The sequence below is a fragment of the Geospiza fortis genome, unplaced genomic scaffold, assembly GCF_000277835.1.
Source record: "Geospiza fortis unplaced genomic scaffold, GeoFor_1.0 scaffold171, whole genome shotgun sequence".
NCBI classification, from domain to species: Eukaryota; Metazoa; Chordata; class Aves; order Passeriformes; family Thraupidae; genus Geospiza; species Geospiza fortis.
Window position 1 is genome coordinate 6,167,052 of NW_005054313.1, and position 25,085 is coordinate 6,192,136.

Below are 25,085 nucleotides of genomic sequence, written 5' to 3' on the forward strand. Positions count from 1 at the left end.
AGACAATAACTAGAAACTGTATTTACTTGTATAAATTCCTGAAATTTATGTGATAGGTGCATATATTTGCACAGTTACTTCTGAGAATGAAGATGTTTACTGGACAGAACTGTGTGATTTATGCCATCGGTGTTATCTATGCAGAGAGAAATCAGACTTCACTTCAGGTATGAGTTCCTTCATTTACCAAGGAGGCAAATATCCACAGGTTCAAACCCAAGTGATGATTTCTGTGACACACTGATGAAGCATCAGAGAACTGCTGCTGATGCACATGGATTGATTATCCTGGATGGATGCAGGATGGACTATCCTGCATCATGTAAAAACTCTCTGTGTACCTAGGCAGGTTTACAGATTTAACCATTAAGGTATGAAGAAGTCAAACTTAAGGAACTCATGCCTCACACCTTTTATTTGTTTGTATGCAGCAGCAGTCCTTCACAGAGTTTAATTATGGAAAGAAAAAGACCAAACAAACCAGCAAAAAAGAAGCACAACACACACTCACTTTCATTTCACTCCTGAAATGAAGTCCTGAAGCTTGCTGCAACACAAATCCAGTGACCTGTTCCCTCACACACTGCACTTTTCTGCTTACACACTTCATGCCATTATGAACTCATTTACTGAATGAGCTTTTCTAAGAGGCAAAAGAAATTCCAACAACCTACATGTTGATTACTGTTTCATCACAGCTGACTCTAGCCCAAGACTGGACTACAACTGTGAAATAAAAAACCTGTAAGAATGAAAGATAAACCCAGAACTGAAACAGTAGCACAGTTTTCAATTAACCAGAATGCACCAAATATTGAGAAACTGCAGCACCTGATGGTGATGCTTTAGTGCTTCTCAAGAGATAATGGCCACTCACAGAGATTAACTGCTCAGGTGGAAAGGACAAAAGTGCATAATGCCATTTGTACAAGGCATCTGTTAATGCTATTGAGAATTTCACAGTAGCTCTAACTCTTCAAGTGAAACCAAGAATCTTCCTATTTTTTAAAACTCTCTGGTGAAGACATTTCATTTGAGAAAAATAAACCTGTATGTTAAAGAGAAGCTATGGCTTTTCCTAAAGAAATAGATTTCAGGGAAGCACATGACACCTCTTGTCTTCTTGATGCACTCTCTATGAAATAATGTTGAAAAATCCAACAAATATACATGTGCATTATATTTTAACACCAAAACCAGTCTGCACATATTTTCTTGGAGTTTCTGAGTTTTCTCTGTTCTTGTAGGAATGAGGCTTAGAAGAGATTATGAAAGGCATTCTGCCATGCCTCTTGGCTATATAGACACACATTTCCAATGATTTGCTGCTCAAATGGCACACTTTGGTCTGGATTTGGAATAAACTTTATATGAGTATATACTGACAGATCCATACACTTGGCAAGACTGCAGACACAGCCCTTCACCTTATTTTTGAACAAGCATGGGGAGTACACAGAGCTGGGGGTGTCATCAAGCAATACAATGGGTGATTCTTCCCTGAGTTTCCCAAGAGATGCTAGCAAAAATTGAGCTTTTTGGAGTCCAAGTTCTGCTTATTACATACAGTTCAGAGGTGAATGTCACAAACACAGAGATATGGGTAAAGATTTTCATAACTGTAAGTGAAAAGGGATTACTGTGAAGGGGCATCCTGCATGTGCTACCACAAGTAAAGTGATTTCTTACACTCACTCTTAGAACTTTAATCAAGTGTTGTTTGACCTAGAATTACTATTTTTAAAATGTGAGGCATAAAAATAAGAGATTGCAGGAGAAAAAGAACCTGACCTGTAAGGAAAGATTAAAAGAGCTGAGATCTGATTAGCTCTGGGAAATCCCAATAGAGAAGTCTTACTGATTAATGAGAGTCATTGCTCCCTGTTTTCCCCACTTCTTTGTATATTTGTAAGACCAGAAAAAGCAAGAAGAGGTTTTAGCTCCAGTATGGGAAGTTCAGGTGAGGTTGCTGAATGGAAATGTATTGGCATGGAACAGGCAAACAAGGGAGGCAACTGCAAAGACTTCATCTCATTCATTGTCTGCACATCTCACTCTCTAATGGCCATTAAGGCAAACAACTGAGCTGAGATGGAACTGAGCTCCATCTGTAAGAGGAAGTGATATCATCCAGAACACATTTGGCCCTTTCAGGCACAAAGGAAAAGTGTCAGTCCATTCTGACTGTTATAAAACACGGTAATTCAAACAACATACTGATAATGGCATTCTTATAAATTACGAGAGATTTAACTCTTCTGACAAAATGCAAAGTGTGGCTTTTTCACTAAAGTCAGCTGTTATTTTCTATTTCTGCCAGAATAGTTGGAAAAATAAGCTTAACTAAAACACACTTTTTCTATAACCTTGCATTTTAAAGAGATATTCTGAAATTGCATGGTTTTGTGCTACTACTGGCTAAAACTTTGGTTTAATATACTTAGTTTTAATTAATAACCAAATCATGCTGAAAGCTTAATACTTAAACTTAATTGAAACAAAATTAGTTGTTTTAAAAAAAATAATCAGAGGTGGCATTAAATAAATAAATAATCAGATAAATTGTACAGGCTGCTGACATCACTGCCCACATGTTAAGAACTCAATGAAATTTCTGAAGAATGCTATATCAGGTGCTTAACTTATTACACGAGAATTTTCAAACTGTATTTTTCTTTCTCTGCATTAATAATCCCTGCCAGTAAATGCTATCACACATTGTTATGTTAATGAGTTGTGCTAGCCTAACAAAAAGCAACTGATAGTAATAAAACAACGAAACAACTGTTCCCTCCTTCTCCCAAAAATCTAAAATCAGGCAGAGGACTGTAGTGTTCACAGGCCTTTTCTCAGATGTAACTTAAGGCTCTCAGGATGGTTGTTCTTCTCTCTTGCATGCTGAGAAACACCTGTAGGAGAGGAAAAGGGCAGGAGAATAATGACCCATCCTGTTCCAAGCCCTGTGCAGCAGCAGGAGAGGAGAGCAAATACTGCACCTTATCCTTATCTAATGCACAGGGAAGGCTTGATTACAGATGGAATCTCCACCACCAGGACCCACAGATTTTAATGTCCTGGCAGTAACCCAGGCCTCACCACACCTTCAGTGCCTTTCCAACTCCAACTGCCTTTCCTTACACTTCAAACAAGCTTTTCCAGACAATTTCACTTCCAAAGGTAGCACACATTTTAAAGGATTAGTGAACCAGTTCACCACAGTTTTAAAATCCATACAAGTGTGTGTGTGCAGCATACCTGCAGTAGTTAGAAAAACCAGAGTCTTTAAGCTATCTCACTTCACCTCACTGATATCTTGGGAAAAGTGTTGCTAGAATGGCACCTTGTACCCTCTAATCCCAAATTAAACTAAATCCTTTTAATGTGCAACAAGGAGATTGCTACTATTAATCCCTGGGTTTTAATGAGGTACTAACACTAAATGGTTAGACATGACTTTAAAATCAGTATGCACACAAATTGCCTGGAAATGTGGTCATCCTGCTAAAGGGCATTCATTTTACCCTGCTGGTTTGTTTCCCAGCTTCCTATTTAAGCTTTAATTCCTGCTTTTCCTTTGTTCTTTGAAGCTGCTTACTACAAACTCACTCTTAAAAAGAAGGCAGGACAGACAGAACTAAGACAACATGATGGAAACACATTGATTTGCCATGACTATGACATGTAATTTCTCAATATGAAAAAGAAAAGAACTTTCCTGGGAAATCTAGAGGTTACACATAAAAAGTGTGGGGGGAAATGACACCCAAATCAGATATTATGTAACAGAAGAGAAATATTGGAAGGAAGAAAGAAAAAGAAGAGAGAGACCAAATCAAGAAGCAGCCTTGAATTACTGATATCAAATCTGAGGAAGAAAATCCTTCCCTTTAGTATGAACACTGTAGCAGCAATTTTAAGGATGATGGTTCAGAATTGCATTGAAAAAGGAGTCCAGACTCAAACTATTACCTCACAATCAAATAACAGGGAGGTTAAATGAGACTGAAACTGCCACATTGATTTGACACTATCAATAATTGATATGGGAAACCTAACAATCTCTCTATCCCACAACTGTTTTAACCATTTGCCATTTAGAATCTCCTAGCAGGCATTTTAATATTTTAGAGAAGTTGGATTAGAATACATCTTGTACAGAACACAATGTTATTCTACAGCAATCATGCTGATGCTTTGGAAAACCCAGCAGAGCGGGAAATTACAGAACTGCATTTTTATGAGTTGCTAGCTTAGCACTAGAACTTGGGTTCCTGAAAACACAAACCTAAACAACAACAGCAACAACAACAATAATAATAATAATAATTTTTTAAGGCCCAAATATTGCAAAAAGCTAACAAGATTAGAAATCCCATTTCTACAGCGTGAAAGACACAAGCACAGAATATGAGCCAGGTCTGGCCATGAAAACTGACACTCTGAAAATTGACATTGCCTTTAGACAAAACTGTTCCTTCACACCATGTACTCCTCACGTTTCAGTTCACAGAACAGTACTGTTGTATCTAAAAAGCAAATTTTTCTGAGGCATTAGCCTGCAAAACCCTTTCAAAATCACATTCTGAGTTTTGGAGGGACCAGAAAATGCCCTGCACATAGGGGTAATTAAGAAAGCTTTCACTGATAAATACCAAGAAGATCCCAGGATGAGGTGATGAGTGAGGATTTGGGCCATCTGCCCTTTCTATTCTCCATTCATTACTTCAGCTCTGGACAAATCTTCTCCAAGGCCCTGACTGCTCAGCTAAAGGCTGAACTCCTTGGCACAGCTTACTGCAGTTTGCCTCCAACACAGTGCCAGACAATTTGGGAAACTGCTCTGCTAAAACTTATGGCCACCTTCTTGCAAAAACAATTACTCCAAGCCTACCACATAATTACTTCCACAGGAAACTAAACAATAAGAGAGAAATGCAACAAAGAAAGTAATGGAAAAGGTAAGAAACAAAGGTATGTTCTCATTTTTCCATTCCTCCCTCAAATTCTTGACAACTTGCACAGATATCTAAGAAGTGCAATGTTGAGAGTGAGTGAATTCCAAACTAAGATGCAGATCACCAGGAATTACTCTACAATCTCTGACAAGGGAGAAAAGAAATCATTTGCCTCATACACAAAACCCATACTTACAAAACACAAAGCAAAACTGTTTCTTTGTGCGTTAAAGTCTCTATACAACAATGTCCAGTGTCTCTGCTTAAAAAACCAAAAATTTTAAAATTGCCCATTCACAAACTACCCACTACTCTTCTGGTACTGAAGAATGCTATAATCTAAAGGCAATGAAATGGAGAAGCAAAGAGGTCAACAGCCTGAGCACCCTTGAACAAAAGTTCCCTTGGAGATGTCAGCTGCAATCTCATTTGTTTCCTCTAACACTTTCAGGTCCCCCTGCTCCTTTCTTTAAAGCTCCTAATTCAGTGGCTGACAAATGATCATTTTAAAAATCCCTGTACAAGAATAACCAAGTCTGAATTTGTCCACTGAAGATCATTCAGCTCTCCATCATTTGGGCTGGGACTAGATCCTATAAAAGTGCTTATGGCCACACACCAGCAGTTCTCACCACCAGGTTCTCAAAGTTAGGACCAGTCTGAAGTTTCATATGAAGTATTTTCTCTTCTTGAAATCCTGGAAGTCAGCTAGACTATTCTGGACCAGGTTTTTAGGGAAATGTACTCACTTATCCTTTCTTTGCTCCACTATAACCTTATTCCTTCATTCTTACAGTATCCTCAGAAAGTAGGAAAATATATTGTCTTCTCCACTGTCCTGGTTTCATGATACCCACATACAGAATAGAAGTTTTGTGTGCAAGTTTCTGATCAATTCCAGTGCAGAAAGTCAAGAGAAGAGGTCTCAAGTGGACGCATCTTGAAGACAGTTCACAGGAAAGGAGGAAAACCTTGAGAAGTTAAGAACAAATACCTCAACAGCACCACAATACATCAGGAATCTCTCTGATACTGATCAATTTTTCCAAGGATAAACGCAATCATTTCTATTCAGGATATATTGTACTTTAAGAAAGATAGTCTTTTCTTTTACTAAACAGGCAGCACTAAATTTTGGAAAGTGTTAACCTTAGCAACAGAAAGAATTCATAATTAGCATGTCCACTCTGTATGTTATGGAAAAAAATCTCAAAACAGTTGAAGAAAACTAGCTCCTCAGAAGTGCATAATCACTCATCAAAAAGGTCTCTTCAATGCAGAAACACACATGCAGGAACAGAAAGGCACAATTTTACAAGGTGACTATTAGAATGTATTGTTCCCTCCTCACTTCTTCAAACCACTGGAACAGCCACAGAGCTTTGTTATCCATGCCATCTTAACATAATTGTGACAATAAATGGGATCCTGGGCAGCAGCAATGTGCCAGAGGAAATAACAGGAGGATCCTCACTGATACACTACCAGCCAGTGAATGCCTTATTTTACAGTTTCCTCTCCTGCCCATCAGCTACTCTTAGAGCCACACTGAGATGAGACTCCAATGTTGCAATGCAAGGGCATGCATCAGAATTCTCAACCTGTGAGGGAAGAAAGTGCAGGGTAATACACCCAGGTCTTGCTATTTTACCTTGGTAGAAGCAGCTGCCAATATTGCAAAAATGCCAACACTCTTGCAGCTACATGCAAGTACTCACATTAGTACACATATTGCCTTACTACACCTGAATCACTTAATAGGAGGCAAAAAATATACCTGCCATCCCTCCCAACAAAAGCAGACAAACATATCACCTCAGGAGTTATCACTAGCACTGTTTTAAAGGAATTAAAAGCTTGAGCCTTTGAAAAACGTGGCTCTATATATTCAACAGTTTATTGATGGTGTGACTGACATTCCTTACCAAACCATGTAAACAAGCATGAGAGATTTGATCTTTTCACTTCTGAAGGCATCCCAGCTGGGGTTTTCCCTTCTCAGCCTATCTATCATCCAGGCAACAGTGTGTGGCCCCAGAAGGCACAATAAATGCTAATGCACTTATCAAGGAATTCCCTTCTGCTCTTCTGCAGACAAGAAGCATAGGAAATAGGAGAGAAAAGGCACACAGTAAGCCACATTAACCAGCTTCAAAGCTGTTCTACTTGTGTGGCTGCATGCATTCAGGAGAAAGAACACACCACTTTCTCCCTTGCAAGGACTGATTTCCTTCAGCAGTTTGCCCAGTGATTGCCTTCTAGTATCTATGCTTAATCCCACAGATGCCTTTCTTTGGAGTTGCTGCCATTCTGTGAAGAATTAGTTCTGCTTAATAGCCCAACTGTTGCATGGGGAACATCCAGCACAGTTTTGCACTTTACAACATGAAGACAAGGATCAGAACACAAGCAGGATTTTGCAACAAAAGACATGTCCCTTCACAACTAACCTAATCTGTCATCCAAAAAGAAAAACCAAAAAAACTCCACAAAACCAAACAAAACCAACAAAACTAAAATAAACCCACACAAATCAGAATAGAACATGAAAGATTTAAAGATTGACTGCTATGATTCTAAAGTTCCTCGAACTAAAATTTAATAATCACTCAGTGCAACACAAAAAAAAACAATTTCAGCACTTTGGAACAGAAGTCTGCAGCACTGGAAGCCTAAATCTGCCCCATTCTAACCAATGAATTTCACTGCAGATGCCAGCAGAAGGGTAAGACCTCTATTTATCGGTCTTGTATCTCTATAAATAAATAAATGCTATTCCTGGCTAAAATAAAACTAGACCCTAAGCAGAATGCAAAAGCCACTCTTCACCTCACCCTGCCTAGCTCATCAATCAGAGGAAGCACCAGAGAGCACATCCCAGGCCAGGAGTGGGGCCCCACACATTCCTGTGCTGCACCACCCACCCTGCGCCTTCGCTCACATCTGGGGAAGGCAGAGGAAGGGGTTCCATTTCATACAGTGGCAAAGTGACACCATCCCCATATGAATGAGTGTAAGTTGATCTGGTGGTGCTGTTAAGTCTCCAGACTGTCAGAAATGCTGTTCCTGAGAGATAGGAGCACTCTCCATTTTTTGCTTACAGTGTTTCAGAATCAGCATCCCAGGATGAAAGACCATTTCAATGCAAAACGCTGAGCAGGGGTGTTGGGAATTCAAGCCCTTCAGCCCCCACTCCAAATGTCAACATTTCCTCATTCCCACGGGGAAAGGAAAGAAGAAATGCCTCCACTCTCAAGGGCCAAATGCCTGTAGCTCATTTCCCTGTCACCAAATGCCCACTACTGCATTACACAGCCCAGAGATCTCACCCAGGAACAGTCTTTTTGCAGAGAGCAGTAACTAACAGTTAAAATTTGAATGCCCTAAACTTTGAGAGCAGCAGGGAGAAAATCAGAAACAAAGGTCACACACAAAAAAAAAGCAACAAAAGACACTGTCAGTACTACCTATTTATTGAAGCTATTTAAATCTTCAAATTAGATGTTTACCTGAAAAATTCTAGAGGTATGGGAGGGGGAAGTGTTTACAACTCTTGCAATTTTCACATGAAACAAATCAGAAGTGCAGCTTCCAGAAAATAATATTTTGCCTTCAATGTCTTTAGAGGAAGTCACCTTGCTATGGCTATTGACTGCTTGGATGGCACACAATTACTGGACTCTTGGATTTCCAGTGTGCCCAGCCATAGCACAACCAAACAGCCATGTTCTACTAAGTAGGTAATACAACTAGTTATTGGATTACTTACATTTTCCAATACACAATGACAACCCATTTTTCCTTTCCATGATTTTTAAAAGCTCATTGTTTGTCTCCAACTCAAGGCCACGAATCAAAGCCACCAGGAAAGCACTGAGAGAGATGTTATCAGGTCCCCATCTCAGACATCCTACTCCAGCCTGGAACAATCAGTCCCAAGCAAGGGGCTGCTCCCTGGGAAATACAGCTGCTGGCAGGAGAGGAATACCACTAGGCCTCCATGAAAGAAAGCTGCCTATTCAACAGGTGTTTTACTCATTCTGACACATATGTAGAGGTGTATTACAGAGAAGCATTAGCAAGGTTAGATTATCTCAGACTTCCACCTTCCCCTGCGCTCTTAAGGTAGTTAAGCTATTCATTTATCTTGACAAATACAAAATTCTTCCTTTTCCCCCACAAAAGAGAGAGAGAAAAGGAAAAACAGATCAAGCTTCACTGTATTTTCCTCTAAATTATGCACTTGTATTTCCATCAGCAGAAGTAAAATACCTTGGCCTGGAGCCAATCAGAAATCCCTCATAATACGTTCAATAAGCCAAATCAAAACAATACATAGCTTATGAGAGTGGGGAAAGGAAACTTGAAGGTCGTATTTCATCTGCTGCAGCTCATGGTGCTCATTCAAAGGGAGGCAGAAGGTTAACTGGCAGGATCTGCTCTCTAATGCCTGTTATTTCCAGTGGAAGGAGCCAAGCAACAACGTGCTTTGCTCAGTATTTCATGAAGAGGAGCAGCAAGGAAATCCTAATGCTAAGGAAAAACATCCCAGCTGGAGGGCACATGGAAAGAGAAGCTGGCAACACACACTGAAGCTGAAACACACCTCCCCCTAGCACAACTCAAAGTTGGTTTTTTGGATGCATTAGTTGTAGAACTGAAAACATGATTCACGTTTCATAATGCATGGAAACACCTTCCTAGTTTTAAATAAAAGGGCATTCTAAACCAGAAGAGGGAAACAGCTCTCCTGAGAATTTAGAAAATGCTGAGTTTTTACGACAAACTATTATTTCAGGTGAAAACAGGTACTAGATAGAAAATACAACTACCCTCAGCTTTACCATCATCTGTGTTGCCCAGACTAATTTATTACTTTGATCCTGTTGAATTTATTTTGTTCTCACTTTTCTCTTCATCCAAAACAGAGGTAACACACTGACCTTTTACTTACTTGACACTTTCCTGGATTGTTCAAAACCATATATGAGAGGTAGTTAGGAACATTAATACTCATGTAACACACACATTAAATCTAAGAGTGAGACTAATAGTAATTAATATTCTTAACTCTGTCATATCAAGCAATTACAAAAATTGATGGATTCTTTTGGCAGAAACACAGTGGGGTGGACAAATCACAGAAAGGATGGGGGGAAACAACAACAAACAAACAAACAAAACCACTCTACTGCACTGATGGAATTGAAATTATCTGTCCCTCTACACGAGCTCCACACTGCTCTAATAAACTAAATCTCTGATTGAAGGCCGAATTAAAACAGAGCAATGCAGGAATTCTTCTGACCCAAAAGTAATCCACTCAATCATATAATGCATCCCCTTCCTTTTAGTAAAATGAATAGCCCTCCATAGAACCTTTTTCTTCCTTGACAAGTCCTTGACAGAAGAATGTGAATCTGGACAGTTAAATGAATCAATCACCAGCTGCTAGGCTAGGGCCAAGATGGTGAGCCGAGGGGCCTGCCAGAGTTCACTGACCACTGGTCAAAGCAGGACAAAGGCTTTGCCTCTATGAATAGTCTACTCCTGGGATCCAAAGGTCATTTAGCTGCCTTGGAAACGGTCCCCTTTGGTTATTTAAAGTTCTCAGGCTATTCTGCCACAGATATTATTGTTTCAGGTGGTCACCATCTTTCCCCATCACAAGTTTGTGAAAGGCCAGGCAACCATTATTTAGATAAACGGAAGACAATGGTGAACACAGCAGCAACTAAAGAGAGAGGAAAGGAACAATTAAAATAAATAAAAATAATGCTTTAAACTTCCCCATAACTCCAGCTTCTGAACAGGCCTGTGAAAAACGTCCCCAGAGAAAGAAGGTCTCAGCACCCAAAGGTACAGGTCCCAAAGAGGATCTAGATGTACAGCTTGCATCAAAGGCAAGAGGTCTTCAATACTCTGCTGCCCTTGAGATTCTTTACATAAATGTATCAGGAAAAGCAACAAAATGAAGAGAAAAAAAAAAGAAAGCACAAACAAACAAAGTATTGGAGCTTTTCTCTAGTCATGACTGCAGGGCTGCATTTCCAAAAAACTACCCTATGGCTCAACATAAGACCTGTAGCCTAGCGAGCAGGTGATGGTCTCGGCTATGTGAGGGAGTAAATATTTGAGAGAAGAGACAGAGCAGATGAAAGAGGAGGTGAAACCCACAGGGATCAACTCCTCCATAGCACTGGAGCCCACAGTCCTGCCTGGCACCTCAGAAAAGCTCTTCTCCTCTGCACCAGCAATATACCTGATTTTGTACTGACAAACACCAGAGAATGCATAGATGAGCATACATACGTATGTGTATATATATATATATATATAAATATTACCTGAGGACTAATATTATCAAGTTAAAGTTATTGCTGAATACATGCTCAGATACCAGCCCAGGTTTTGGTTGGATCAGAAAGTTCTGACAAACTTACTTGTTTAAAAAGTTGTCATAAGGCACTCTCTTACAAACCTTTTTTCACTACATCCTGCCCATATAAAGCTCTAATACTTTCAATGATATTCATTTCATTTTTTTAATTACACACATCATTAGATAAATGAAGCTAATCCCTAAACTTTCCCACTCACACATTCAATATATCTCTTACATGTGTGTATACACACGTGATGAAAATTTCCCAAATGCTCAGAAGTTGGGAAGCTGAAGAAAATACTCTGCTTATGTAACTGATTTGCTCTGTTTACATACATGCTTTAGGAAACAATACAAGTGCACAATCACACTTCCCCACTATTCACAGCACCAAATGAATGGTGCTCACATACTGAGCATCTATTCAATATTTTGTTTTCTCCTCTCTGTTCAGTGTGTGGCCTCATTCCTTGTTTATGACACCGTGTTAAACACTGCCCTCAACAGAGTTACCAGCTTCCTTCTGGCCTTCCCTGCAGGGCTCTGCACTACAGTTCTTCGCAAATGTTACTGCATCACAACACCTTGAGATTATGTTCTATTAGTATTTGAATTTTACTTTTGGGTATGGACAAACATTTGGATGGGGGGCTGAAACATTCACTAACTTTAAACACCCAAGACACAACACTGATCCTTCACAGCGCTCCACATGTTGCAATCATGGACAGCTCCCCCAACTTGCTGCAGCTCGGACCAGACCTCAGAACCTCGTATCAAATATAGAGGCCATAAGAAATATGTAATCAAAGACTTCCCATGAAAATCTGGGACAAGTGGACTTGTGTCACATATTGCAGAAGCTTCTGGCTAGAGCAGAAATTAATTTCTAATACTCTAAAGATCCCCAGACTAGTGATGCCTCAGGCATCACAAGGCATCACTGGGAGATTATTCTTTGTCTTTCTGAAGCTCCCAAGGGAAGTCCAGGCCTCCTGGGGCCACATTCGATGTCCTGAAAGATCAGCTGCTCTGATGGGGACACTCTCTTGTGTCTGTATTTGCCAGATCTCTCTTCCACTCCGAGCTTGTATCCATGGCAATCTGCAAAGGAGCCAAGCCCAGGTCTCCTCACTCCACAAGATTCTCCTCAGCACTCCCTCTTCCCACCAATCCCCTGCCTGACCTCCAGACACATGAGACCACTCACACCTCCACCTCACCCCCTTCCCCTCCTAAACTTCCTCTCCAGGTAATTAGAGCATTGTTTCCAGCTTTCCATGCCAGCTGGTTTCTCCAGGCAGTGTTAGATCACACTTAGCTCCTCATTAATGCAGAACAGGGAAAAAAAGCAGGTCTACATCTGTCCAGGACTGCTTAGAGGGAAAGCCCAGCTCGGTGTTCACAAGCAACAGGCCCAGTACAAGCATCACCTCCTGTCCTGAGCTAGTCAAGCTGAGTAAAGACGTGTGAACACACACCAAAATAAAAAACAGTTTGAGATTTTTCCTCAGAACATACAGGACAACCAATTCTAGTCATAGCAACAACAAAAGCTACTTCCAGACACAAAGACCCCAGTAAGTTCTATGTCTCTGTTCCCTAAGTAGACATTTCCATGCTGTTCTAGTGAAAAAAAAAAATACAGAGAAAACAGTTTCATCTTCAATTTGCTCTAGGGAACAGGATAAACAATCCTGATTGAATACTGTATTAGAAAAATTGAAAAACAGAGATGAATATTGACATGACAAATTTCTATCAAAAAAGTTAACATGTCAGAAAATAAACAACAGTTTTACAATATAAACATCTGGTAAAGTTAAGATCAGAGTGACAATAGCCCCCTTAGAACAAGATCACCATTTGTACACACACAAATATTAGAGCAGAAGAAAAGTCTACCACTGGGATTTTTTTCTTTTTTTTTTAAGAAACATGATTAAAAGCATCAATAGGTTTCATCTCTACTATGCAAAAATGAAGTCTGGCAAACAATTCTTTCTTAGGGCAGGCAGTGGGCTGACTTTTTATGCCTTCTTAGAAAACCATGGGGTACTTTTCCCATTGATAGAACTCTAAGCTGTGCTGTTCCTTCAGAAACACACTAGCTAAGAGGACCACAGCCAGACCATGCCAACAATTCAAACCTAGCACAAATATTTCAATTATTTTACACCAACACCTTGGTGAGGTTACCTTCACACTGCTATTGCTTGAGATGCTCAGAGCTCATCTACCAGCCAGTAGCTGCCAAAAAGAGAAGACAAGCTCTTCCCAGATAGACCCAAGCCCCACCCACTACTCCTGCCTCCTCACCTCCAACAAACTAGTGTACTCATTAAACTTCACTTTATGTTTCACTGCAGTTTCTTTTTTTCAATAACTTCACATTTACATCATGAGTGGACTTTCATATCTAGTACACATCAAAAACCCCACAGGCTACTTACTACTAATGAAGATCATTAAAGAAAATATCAACATTATAAACATTCATCTAAACACAAAGCACAGATTTCGAACGTGCTCATTCTCTCAGTAGGATCTACTTCCAGGATCTCCTCTGGTGCACAAAGTATACACAACTCTAAAAGGAAAGAAATACTGTTTCTAAACTATAGCTAATAAAATTCTTCATGAAAAATATTTATTCTGTTCTAAAAAGTGACCATTTTCAATAAAATCTCAGACCATAAAGGAGTCTAATCTACTACCATGTGCTCCATAAAGATACCTATTTGCAGATTAGGTATGTTGCCTTTCATGTATAGAGTTTCCTGCAGCTATTTTATGATAGATAATATAGGTGTTCCTTCAGTATGTACAGGTTTTTTATGATTATTGCGTATTTATCTTAAATAAATCCATGCAAAACCAGTAATTATATTGAGGGGGGAAGGGAGGATAAAGCCCTGTTTAGATTTCAGGGATTCACCATCTGAAAGCTTTTATTCTTCCACAGTGAAGGAAAGTTATGACCTTTGACATGTGGCCATGGTGCCAAAGAAACTGCTCATAAATGTGTGTCAGTAAAGAAGCAAAAATCAATAAATTCATTTAATCCAGTGAACTGTTATGTAGTGAGACACAATATATTTTCAAGAGCCAACTGCTCTACTCTTTTGCTCAAAAGACAAAAATTTTATGGAATGGATTTTTTTGATATTCAATTTTTTCATGGTATATTGGACCCTTTAATAAATGTTTTGGTCAGTCACGGCCCAATTTGTTAGTCCACTAATTTCTGTTTGAAAGATCCCTGATACAGCTGGATTCAGGTAGCACAACAGGAGCACTAGAAGGGGAGCAGATATCCTATTAACTACCTCTACCACTACCAGAGATAGCTATCCCACAGGAATCAAACACTGGCAGGTGCTAAAAGTATGCATTTTTTTCCACACTGGGTGCTCAAGAGCAAAAAAAAAAAGAAATATTGTTCATCATTCAAAACAAAGGAATTTCAAAAGACCACACAAAGCACTATAAGAAAGGTTTTCAGCAATGCACTTGGTCACCTACTAAGAATCAGCAGTAAGCACCACTGGGTAAAGACTATGACCATTAAAAACAAGTACTAACTGCCACGTGCTGGGAATGTCACAAAACTCACATCAATGCTACCAAGAATTCCATGGTTAATTTCTTATACTCTGTGGGATAAACTGAGCTGTCTTCCTGGCCCAGACTGGTTGAACTAATAAAAGCAGGGTCCACTTTCAACCTCTATTGAAGATCAGTGATAAATCTGCTTGCAAACTGTGGGCTACAGGGGTGTTTGCATAAATAAGCATTAAAAGCAAGAGGGGAAAAAAGAGCTGGTCATATGCTCACTTAGGCTTCTGGAGAGGAGGAGGGGGAAGGAAGTTTCACCCTTGTAATTTGGGACATGCTAGGTACAAAGTTTCTCCTCAGGCAAAATGACAGAGTCGTGCCAGAACTGCCAGAGAGTATTTCCAGTTAACATCAATTTACCGGATGTCACAGACAAGTTTAATGAACAAAATGATAAATGGCTGTCAATGGCTTCATAAAGTCAACGAATTCTCATTACAAAGAACATACATAATGCACAGCTCTGCCTGAGGCACATGGTACAGTTATTAGAGGTTTACTAGAGATCTTGATGTGGATGGTGAAATGGTAATTTAATAATTTACCCTAGTTAATTTGCTGATAAGTCATCTAAGCAATTTATTAATATGTTCAAGATTGTACAAGCAGGAGTAAGCATTTAAAATTCTTCTGCATGTTCAAAGCCTTGAATTTTAAGGTTTCTTTGAAAAGATAATGGATTATTTGAAAACTTCTAGCTGTAACAACTTGTAAAGCATAAAACAATACTGTGTAACACTGATCTGGCCTTACTGTACATTGTTGCAATGGCTATTAAAACAGCTTTTTCTTAATCATAATTATTGTCTGATTTTAAGTGACAGGCAAACCACCTGAGACAAGATATTATACTTCTGTAGAATCATTTTTACCTCATCTAAATCTGGGGTCAAAACTGACCTCAAAGTATCTTATGACACTTCCCTCCTCTGGCACAGCTGTGAAAATAAGCTCCACTGGAAAACAGCACCTCCTTCCAGGCATCAGACAGGAATAAGGAAGGAGGGTCAGCAGAAGCAGTTTTGCAGATCCAAAGCAATGATGTAGTACATACATGACAATTTATAAGAGAAAAGGAAAAAACAAAAACTAACTAAATGCAGAAAAATCAGCCTGCATGTGACATGAGAAAGAAGAAAGAGTGGGAACATGGGAGAGAACACAAATGATGAGGAAATTTTCAACGGTAGAACAGATCAGCAAATCTGATCTGAAAAGCTTTGCTATTTGATATCCTTTCCTCTCCATTTTAAGGTGTACAGAAAGTGTCTTGATACAGCTTAAAAAAGCAGATAAACCCACTTTGTAAAATACGGTGATATGGACAAGCTGATAGATAACAGTTATGATTTCAGAGGGAGAAGATAGCATTGCTACTTCACATGCTGCAAATGATGGGTTTCTAAACTTCTTTTAACTTGTTTGGACTTTAATCTGAAATGGCTCAAAGTAGAGCCAATAAAACCCCAGGAATGATGAAGGTTTTACACAAGAAATTTTGGTCTACTGGAATGAGGACAAATAATGTAATCAATCAACGTGATCAGGATTATTATCTGAAGACACTAAAAATCAAATTTGAAAATATAAAGATGCTTCTGTTCACAGAATTCTCTCCAGTTTCCAACAGTCATTCATCACTATATACAAGATGCACACCACAAGCTGTAAAGACTTATTTTAACTTTCCCCCCAGCTATGTATTAAAAGAACACCTGATGACACGTTTAATGCTTGTAATAACTTACCTCTTATTACCTCTTGTAATAAAGTACCTCTTATGCCTGGGTCAATCAGTAATTATTTCTTTTAAAACACTCTCTAATCAGCAAATCATTTCAAAATTAAACTACTGCACCTCTGAGTTAAAGAGCAAATTTCTAACACACTTCTAAGCCAAGGTAAATTATTGCTATTATTAAAATCGAAATCATAATTTTAGCATGTTCTGAGGCTAGAGGACTAGGACAAGGTAAGTTTTGCTGCTTTGTCATCAATACACCATTCAGAGCAGCTTGCAGCTAAGACAGACTTTCCTCCTTTCTAAAAGCACTGTTTCCTCCACCTAAAGCTGCAATTCCAAAAGTCTCACACGTAAATCTTGTTGCCCACGCCACCATCTTTTGCCTCAAATGATTAAATCCTGATAAAAGCTTTGGATATAAAGCTTGTTGTCAGCATTCCTATGTCTTTTACAAGAAGTTCATTTTCAATATTTCATTTCTCACATTGCATTCTACTGCTCTGACATCCAGTAAACGAGCAGCTGCTTACTGAATGCTATTGCTACAATGCTCAGGCTAGAACCAAACTTGCTCAAGATTAGCTACAAAATAATTGACAATTTTCTCATCAGACAAAATCAGAAGAGATCCTGACCACAGTGGAAGTTTTAAAAGTTGTTTAGTGCAATACTGGCACAGAAAGACTTAGGAACCCTGAAGTTTTTACCCCATAAAACACAAAGATTACACATTCTGTCATTGTTGGGTTTTGATAATAAGAATCTAACTTCAGGAGCAGACCTGTCTGCCTCTGGGAAAATGATACCAAGACTCTATTTCCCTAAGTTGCAGATGCTCTGTTCTGTCAGAAACCTTTACCAGAACTACAAGAGATGGGCACTTGAGAAACAAGCACTTTGAACAGGGCCTTGAGATGTTAACTGTATTATCCAGATGCAACTTAGTTTATTTTGTCTCTGATGGTGTTTATGTTATTAAAAACAAAAACAACTTCCACTCACCTAAGACCAAATTTGATTTCATTTAAAAAGAACAACAAAACAAATATAATTATTATTGAGAGTTATGAAACAAAGTAAAAGCAGCAGAAAATAATCTGTCTAGTAACGCTTATTTATATTTTCCTCTAATAAATTAGGAAGGCCATCTCCCTCCAAAATTTCTACATACAGAAAAAACAGAGGAGGAGTTTGCAATAATTCCATACACTAAGACAAAAGCAAACTGTCCATACTCAGGTGGTTTCACAGACATCTTTTCCCTAAGTCTGCTGTTTATGTCTTTAAAAAGTAACCATTTGATCCATACAACCTAAAATTATTTCCACTACAGAGGCAGGTTTTGGAAGGCTGCCAGATGGATTTCTAACTCCCAACACAAGTGATCTAGAGTGATTTTTTTTTCTACCTCTAACTCAATTGCTGAGACAATCAACTTTAAAATGTAGACACTGCTTAAAATGCTGCTGCTTAAAAGCTACCTAAAGGTTGACCTTAGTAACTAATGTTGACCATACAACCCACACTTACTCAACAAAATGTGGAGTCTTGACATTGTTGATTACTTTTTCACTTAGGTGGTGATTACCAGTTATAAAGACTGGAAGTAATCAATCCCAATTTAACAGCTGGGCCTATTGATGAAACAAAAAAAAAATGCAAAACTAAATAAAGATTATGTTCACAATTTTGGAGATAAAGTGGGAAAAAATACAAAATGCAGAGGAAAACAAACAAACAAATACTAAGCACAAGTTTGTCAAACAATGGACATGACCATATTTCTGTAGGAAAACGCTTAGTAACTTTTAAATTCTTCCTCCAAGATTCTCTTTTGTCATTGTCTTAAATTGTTCTGCACACCATCAATAGCCACAGCTGTTAAATTGTGAAGACGTGACAACAAGTCTCTAGGCAAACAACTGCTCAGAGTGAGATCCTTTTCTTTAGGATAATCAGAGCTGGCTGACAAAAGGGGGCCTTACTGAATGCCCTTTCAACAATTTCTACACCAAGAAATGCAGAGAAAAAGGGAGGGGGAAGAAAGGGAGCAGTGGGGGGGGGAGCAGCACACTGCAGGAACAGAACAGCATCTTTTGCTGCCATACATTGCTTTGCAAACAGGAAAGGAATCTCCCCAGGTTTGTGCACACAGCACACACAGAACTCGCACCAGGTGAGGAGTGAGTGCTTTGGGCCACAGCTCTGAACACATCTAGCACAGCACCGTGTTTTCCTCCAACCTTTCTCATCTAGGTGAAGGTTTTATTAGCTACAGAGTGCACTGCCAAAGAGATTGAGCATTCTTTTAACAAAGAAGCTAGTAAAAACTTTATACATTGTAAAGTTACTCTGATAAAAACTAGTAAATAAACCCTAACAGCTTTGGTCTGACTAGCTAGGAATAAAAGCAAGGGCATGGAAGGCCTCAGTCTGGCATTAAGCTTGACACAAATTTGAAACTGAGGTGTTGAGGAAACCCATAAAAAGCTCACCTCTCAAGTGACATGGTAGTGGAAACAAACACTGTTCATGTGCACAAAGCAAAGTTTTATACATTTTTTTTAATCTTGGTAACAATATAAAAGCCCATTGCTCATCCTGTGGTAGAGCTCTTACTAGTGGAGCCAATCATTGCTGAAAAAGGAGGGAATGCCCTGGTACCAACAACAACAAAAAAAAAGGAACTAATGGTTATGTCTTAAAAGGATGCTGATAATTGTCTCCTGTCAAGGTGCTGCAGGACTTCAGGTCAAAAGACACCTGGGGAGTTGCAGAGGAAAATACTCCAATAAAAAGGGTTAACAAGATAGTACTTCCCAGTTCTTTATTTCTTCAGGATATCTCAGTTAAAGAACAAAAATCTTACTGTTCTTAATTGTTATCAATTGACATTGCTGACAAAGACATTGAAACCTCATCCTCCTGCCTAAAAACACTGGAATTTAATGCATTAATAATCTGCCATGTGCACTCTCAGCTGAGAAACAAATTTTCCTCTCAGGATATTCAATCAACTAACCAAAGCAACAGCAGTAGGGCAGCACTTGTCAAAACCCAGACCACCAGGTTCCTTGAGCTGTCTGTAACCACACCAGTTCTGCAGCACTAAAACTTTGCTCTCTTTCAATACAATTCTATTGCCTACAGCTGCCATCTGCCATTTCACTTCCACCTCAGCCCAAAACCACTTCTGCCCCCTAACACCACCTTTCTTTCTCACAATTTGTACCTCTCTCCACTGCTATTTAAAATAATTAAACATAACTTTGAGTTCTATATGCACTTGGAAGACACCTGAAATGACAGATTCCATGGAAAGAGAAAACTATATTGATAGACCACAGTTATTAATCCTGTTATTTTAAGGCAAGATGAAGATTATTTTAAAAAAATCAGTAGCAGAGAGGCAAAAGTTTTGCCCACACGTTTCACAAAGGCCATAGTTTGCTGAGTGTAAGTTTCATTAACCTTCCCCTGTCCCCACTAAGCTTTCCACCTCCACTTCAGTCCTCTCAGTTACACCACTGCAATCACTGAGTGGCTCCAAGACAAACCATATTGGACAACTCATCTGGGTTAAACACCATCTTTTGTTTTAATTCTATTATTTTAACCCAGACCAGTTCCCTGTTCAGTTAGCTACACATGCAGCTGTGCCCACACAAGGAACAGCACAATGCCAAAATGGGAACAAACTGCTGGAACTGCTAAGGAAACGTGATTGCCACAGTACAGAAAGAGGCTCAGTTGGATGGACTCTTCAGTGCAAATATTTAAAAGCAGGGCAAAAGATGCTATTAGGCTATAAAAACATAAATATGGCCAATTATTGGCAGGACAGTGGGACCTGAAGTCACATCACTGCCTCAGCAGGTAAGCAAAGTTATGAACTTCCCACCAAGCCCAGGCTGCTCTGTGTAAAGGGGCCAGCACTCCTCAAGCTGCAGTGCAGTGGGCTCACACACCCTTTCCCTCCAGGAGCATGTTCCCAGAAACCTCCTGCTTGCATCACCTTTCACTCTTGTGAAATGCAGAAACCTGTACAAGAAGGATTAGGTTTACATTTCTTCTAATTCACAAACATTCAAATCAATTCAGCCAAGTTACAAGAGGAGAAAAGGTTATCCAGGAATGCTGTTTATATACCATCCAACCACCTCCAGACTTCAATTTCTACTTTTTGTGAAAAGGACATAAACAGTGAGTGACCTATCCAATCACTGCACAATGCCCATGTTACCAGCTTCAGAACATGATCTACCTTCTCCATTTATCCTGAATAATATTTTATTGGAAGTCTAGCTTTATTTTTTAGACAGAGTCTTAGTTAACTGTTGTTGAATAATCAAAATTTTAGAATGCAGGAAAACAAAAATCTCAGCTTGTTTACTTTTGACTGATACAAAGTTGTACCAAAAGGACTTTCTCTGAAGTCTACACTCCCTTTATATTCTGTTTAAATAGATCTCTCTCAGTAGCAGTGGCAAAAGTCGAATTTTGAGTAAGTCATGCTCTTAAGCAGTACCATTTTCCCCTCACAAAGAAGCAGACAGGACCTCCTCCTCTGCCCCCACATCAATCAGCCAGCTTTGGAAGTAACTACAAGCATGTACTGAAACTAATATTTAGTTTTACCTAAGCACTATCTCAGCACCAGAGTTTCCTTTTAAAAAAGTAGGGGGATCTCACAAAAAAAAAGCCCTAAATTAGTCAAATTCTTTTGTGCATGGATGAACAACAGGAAAGCAAAGCCTTGGGGCCTCTGGGGAGGAACCCTGTCCCTGCAGACCTACTCTGATGTGCTCGGGAGATAAGGCTCCATAGTGACACTTAAGGAAAGGCCTGCTCACATTTGAATTTCTGCATTCCTCAAGAACAATTCATGGCAATCACTAACTTTGCAGAGGAGCTACATGAAAGCTTTGGCCAATGAATGAGGGTCATCTGCTCTTTATCACAAGGGTAAACCTCATCCTGGCCAGTTTCTAACCTTTTAACCCTGTGAATTCTTAATTTGCACATGAATAATGGAATTCTTGCCAAGAGTGCAACCTTCAGCTTCCAGTTTCTAACTTTAGAAACCAAGACCTGATCTCCTTGTGTGTTCAGATCTTAAACTCTTGGACAGATTAAAGTTTTTGATTTCCAAATGCAACACTAAACATTACAATTCTGAAGCAAAAGATAAGCTTATTGGCAAAACCTCTGACCAGGCGAAGTAAAAGAACATCCTCACACCCTGCTGCTACCAGTAACTGAAGAGAGCATTTGCTTTTTTCCTCCAAAGAAAGAATGCCCATTTAATGCCTATTCTCCACCTGTTTAATATGTATAGTTCCTTCTGTACCCTGACCACAAGGTAATTTGCCTTTGCAGCAACCCGACAACTTCTTCTAAAAAGAAAAATTGTAAGGCTACAAAATCCCCCACAAGACTTTCATTTATTTCACTTAAAATGTCTGCAAAGTTCAATCAGTTCATGAGAGCAGGCAGAAACACTGTGAAAATGAGAAAGAAAACTAATTTTGCACGTGTTTTATGGGCTCCAAATTATCACAATACAAATTATTGCCCAATTTCACAGCTTTACAGTAAAGATGACATTCTGAAACGGGTCAGATTGGTGCATGACTAAAGAGAAGAGACTGCTACATAGGATAACTTCATGTTTGGCCACTAGTTAACCACTTAATCACTAAGTCAACAACACCTACTGTGATCATTATGGATCCGCTATCTCTTCCAGTTTTCTCCAACAGCCATAGAAAGCCTTTCAAGTATTCAAACAAGAAAAAGAAACCTTTTGTCACAGTCTTACAGAAAAGGGGAGGGAAGAAAAAAAAGGGCTGCAAAACAAGAATCTCACTCCACAGCACACAATCTATAAATTCACAAGACTTTCTTGGTGAAAATCAGCATAATTAAACCATCTTTCTGATGAAATAATGTGCATGTGAGAAACAAATATTTACAGAAGTCCACCATTGTCTGAATAAAATCAAATACTACAATTGCATTACCAAGCTATTCTACTATAGTGCTCTGTACTATTCCAGAAGTTCTCTGGTATTTAGCATGGCGCTCATTCTGCAATGTCTCCAATATAAAGTAGCCCTGAATTTTCCAGTCCTACCCACAGAATCCATCAGCCACTGCTTAGCTTTATGTTGGTTAACAACAAAAAAAAATCCTATCCTCTTTAGGAGGGTTTTCTTGTCTAATTTTTAATCATGCTGATATTCTGAAACTTAGTGAGATTAAATGTTAAAAATTGGAATACCTCATTTTTCACCACTTTACCAAAAGCACCCATGAATTACTTAGTCTTTCAATCCTGTACATGAGCAAGATAAAAAGTAATGTGTAGGCAGGTTTTTGAAATTGAGACTTCAGAGTTTCACATTCTTACAGCATGTGAAAACTCAGCACTCACTTGGAGCCACCTGCTTCCAGGGTGGTTTTGAACCACCCAGTGCTCTGGCTCACTGAACAAGGCTGTTCACACCTTCCTGGGGCATCTCGTGGACAGTATTTAGAATCAGGCGAGTAGCACACAGAAAGAAACTAACAAATGTTAACATTCACACGTTTTTTAATGTAATGCAATATACCAATTTCATTAATTAGTTTCAGGTTGAATTTAGTAAAAGCTGCAACTTAGAATCAATGTCAGGTTTTCAGCGAGGTACCAGCACTAGTTTTATTCAACTTGCTACTAAGAACAGGGTCGAAGAGGTCATAGGAAGTCTTTTCCTATTAGATTAAGTTCATCAGTTAAGTCCCATTATAGAGGGAACATGAGAAGACTACATAAACTGTGTACTCTCTGTGTTATACTTTCTTTGAAATGAAAGTTTTCTTTACTTTGCCAAAATTTACTTTTCTTTGAAAAGTGCATTCCCATGTACTTTTGGGAAGCAAAGGGAGATCACGTTGTAGAAGTAGTCTAGTGGCAAAGCTCTGCTCTGCCATGGAAAAAGGCACAGCATTCCGTCCCTCACACACATCTCTTGCTCAATGTTTAAAGATGATAGGAAAATAGAGGGCAACAAACACCCGGGGTCAGTCTGTTAAAGCCATAAAGGCACTTAGACACAACTATTTCCTTCACCATTCACCCAGCAGTAGGGAGTCACTCCAGAAATGCAACTCTCCCTTCCCACTGGAACCACATAACAGGCCCTTCTGGGAGGTTCCAGAGGAACCAGGTGGGACAGCACCCACATCTGCTTGGCTGAACACAAGTCAGAAAAGCAAGGCCTTACAGTTGCCCAGAAAACTTTTCTCCTCTTTCCTCTCCCAGAGATAAACATCTACATTAATCATTCCACCCTGCCCCAAGATGGCACAACACAACGTCAAGCTACTGAACAAGGAATTTCTTTTTTTTTTTTTAATCAGATCTGTAGATAACCCTTGTAAAGCTGCTAGAACAGCACTTGGGAAACCAGACCCAGGACTGGGTCAGCATGACTCCACATCACCACCTGCTCCAGGCTACTGACACACATAAGCCGCCCACACAAGGCACCACTGCCCAAGAGGTCTCACAGGTGCCCGTGCCACTTCTGCCACATCAGGAACTGAAAAGGGGACCTCCATAAGTTTTTCCCATAATCTTTATACATTTAAAAAGAAATAAAGGTTCTCTAGAATTACTCTATAATTTTGCATTTTAACTTTTCAAGTACGCAATCGAAACAATAGGTTGCTGTGTGCTGTTCAGAGAATTGCTGCCACAAACTCAGGAACAGGTTAAAAAACAAGAGCTGGGACTTACTTGCTAGTGTGAGGTGACTTTTTTGACTGAGAATGGCCCCATGTTTGTTGAGAGCTAAGCACTGGTAAAATCCTTCATCAGACAGTTCTCCCTTCTTTCCTTCTACCTCACTGATATACAACGAGCCATTGGATAAAGTGTAGATCCGTTCGTTTTCAGACACTTTGCCTCCATTTTTCAGCCACGTAATAGTTATAGGAGCTTCACCACGGGCTTGGCAGTCTAAAACCACCGGATCCTTCCTTGACACAGTAACGTCCTGAGGCTCTTTCACAAAAAACAGTTCACTAAAGCACCACACTCCTAAGAGGAAAAAAAAAAAGAAATTGGTTTTGTGTGTAAGGACAGACATGTAAGCAGAGACATGCAAGTTACCCAGCGCACTGTGAGCTGCAAGTCATCCCCACAGCACGAGGTGAAGCCATCTCTATCACACACGCTCCGAGCGCTCCCAACTCGGACAACTCTGGGGAAACTTGGTACTGACTCCACGCGGCACGAAGCCCCCGGGCTGTAAAAAGCCAAGGAGCCAGAGAACCAGCGCCTTCCACAGCGACCGAACCGGGAACAGCCACGGCACGGGCGGGGGGCGCGGGGAAC

General features: G+C 39.5%; 1 protein-coding gene across 1 annotated transcript in view; it reads right to left on the reverse strand.

Moving 5' to 3' along the window:
* PRTG (protogenin) overlaps positions 1 to 25,085 on the reverse strand; it is a 79,934-nt gene that overhangs the window by 49,405 nt on the left and 5,444 nt on the right. The window contains exon 3 of the mRNA XM_031055902.1: positions 24,486 to 24,788. Within this exon, the coding sequence (XP_030911762.1) occupies positions 24,486 to 24,788 (303 nt within the window). The remainder of the gene's footprint in view (positions 1 to 24,485; positions 24,789 to 25,085) is intronic.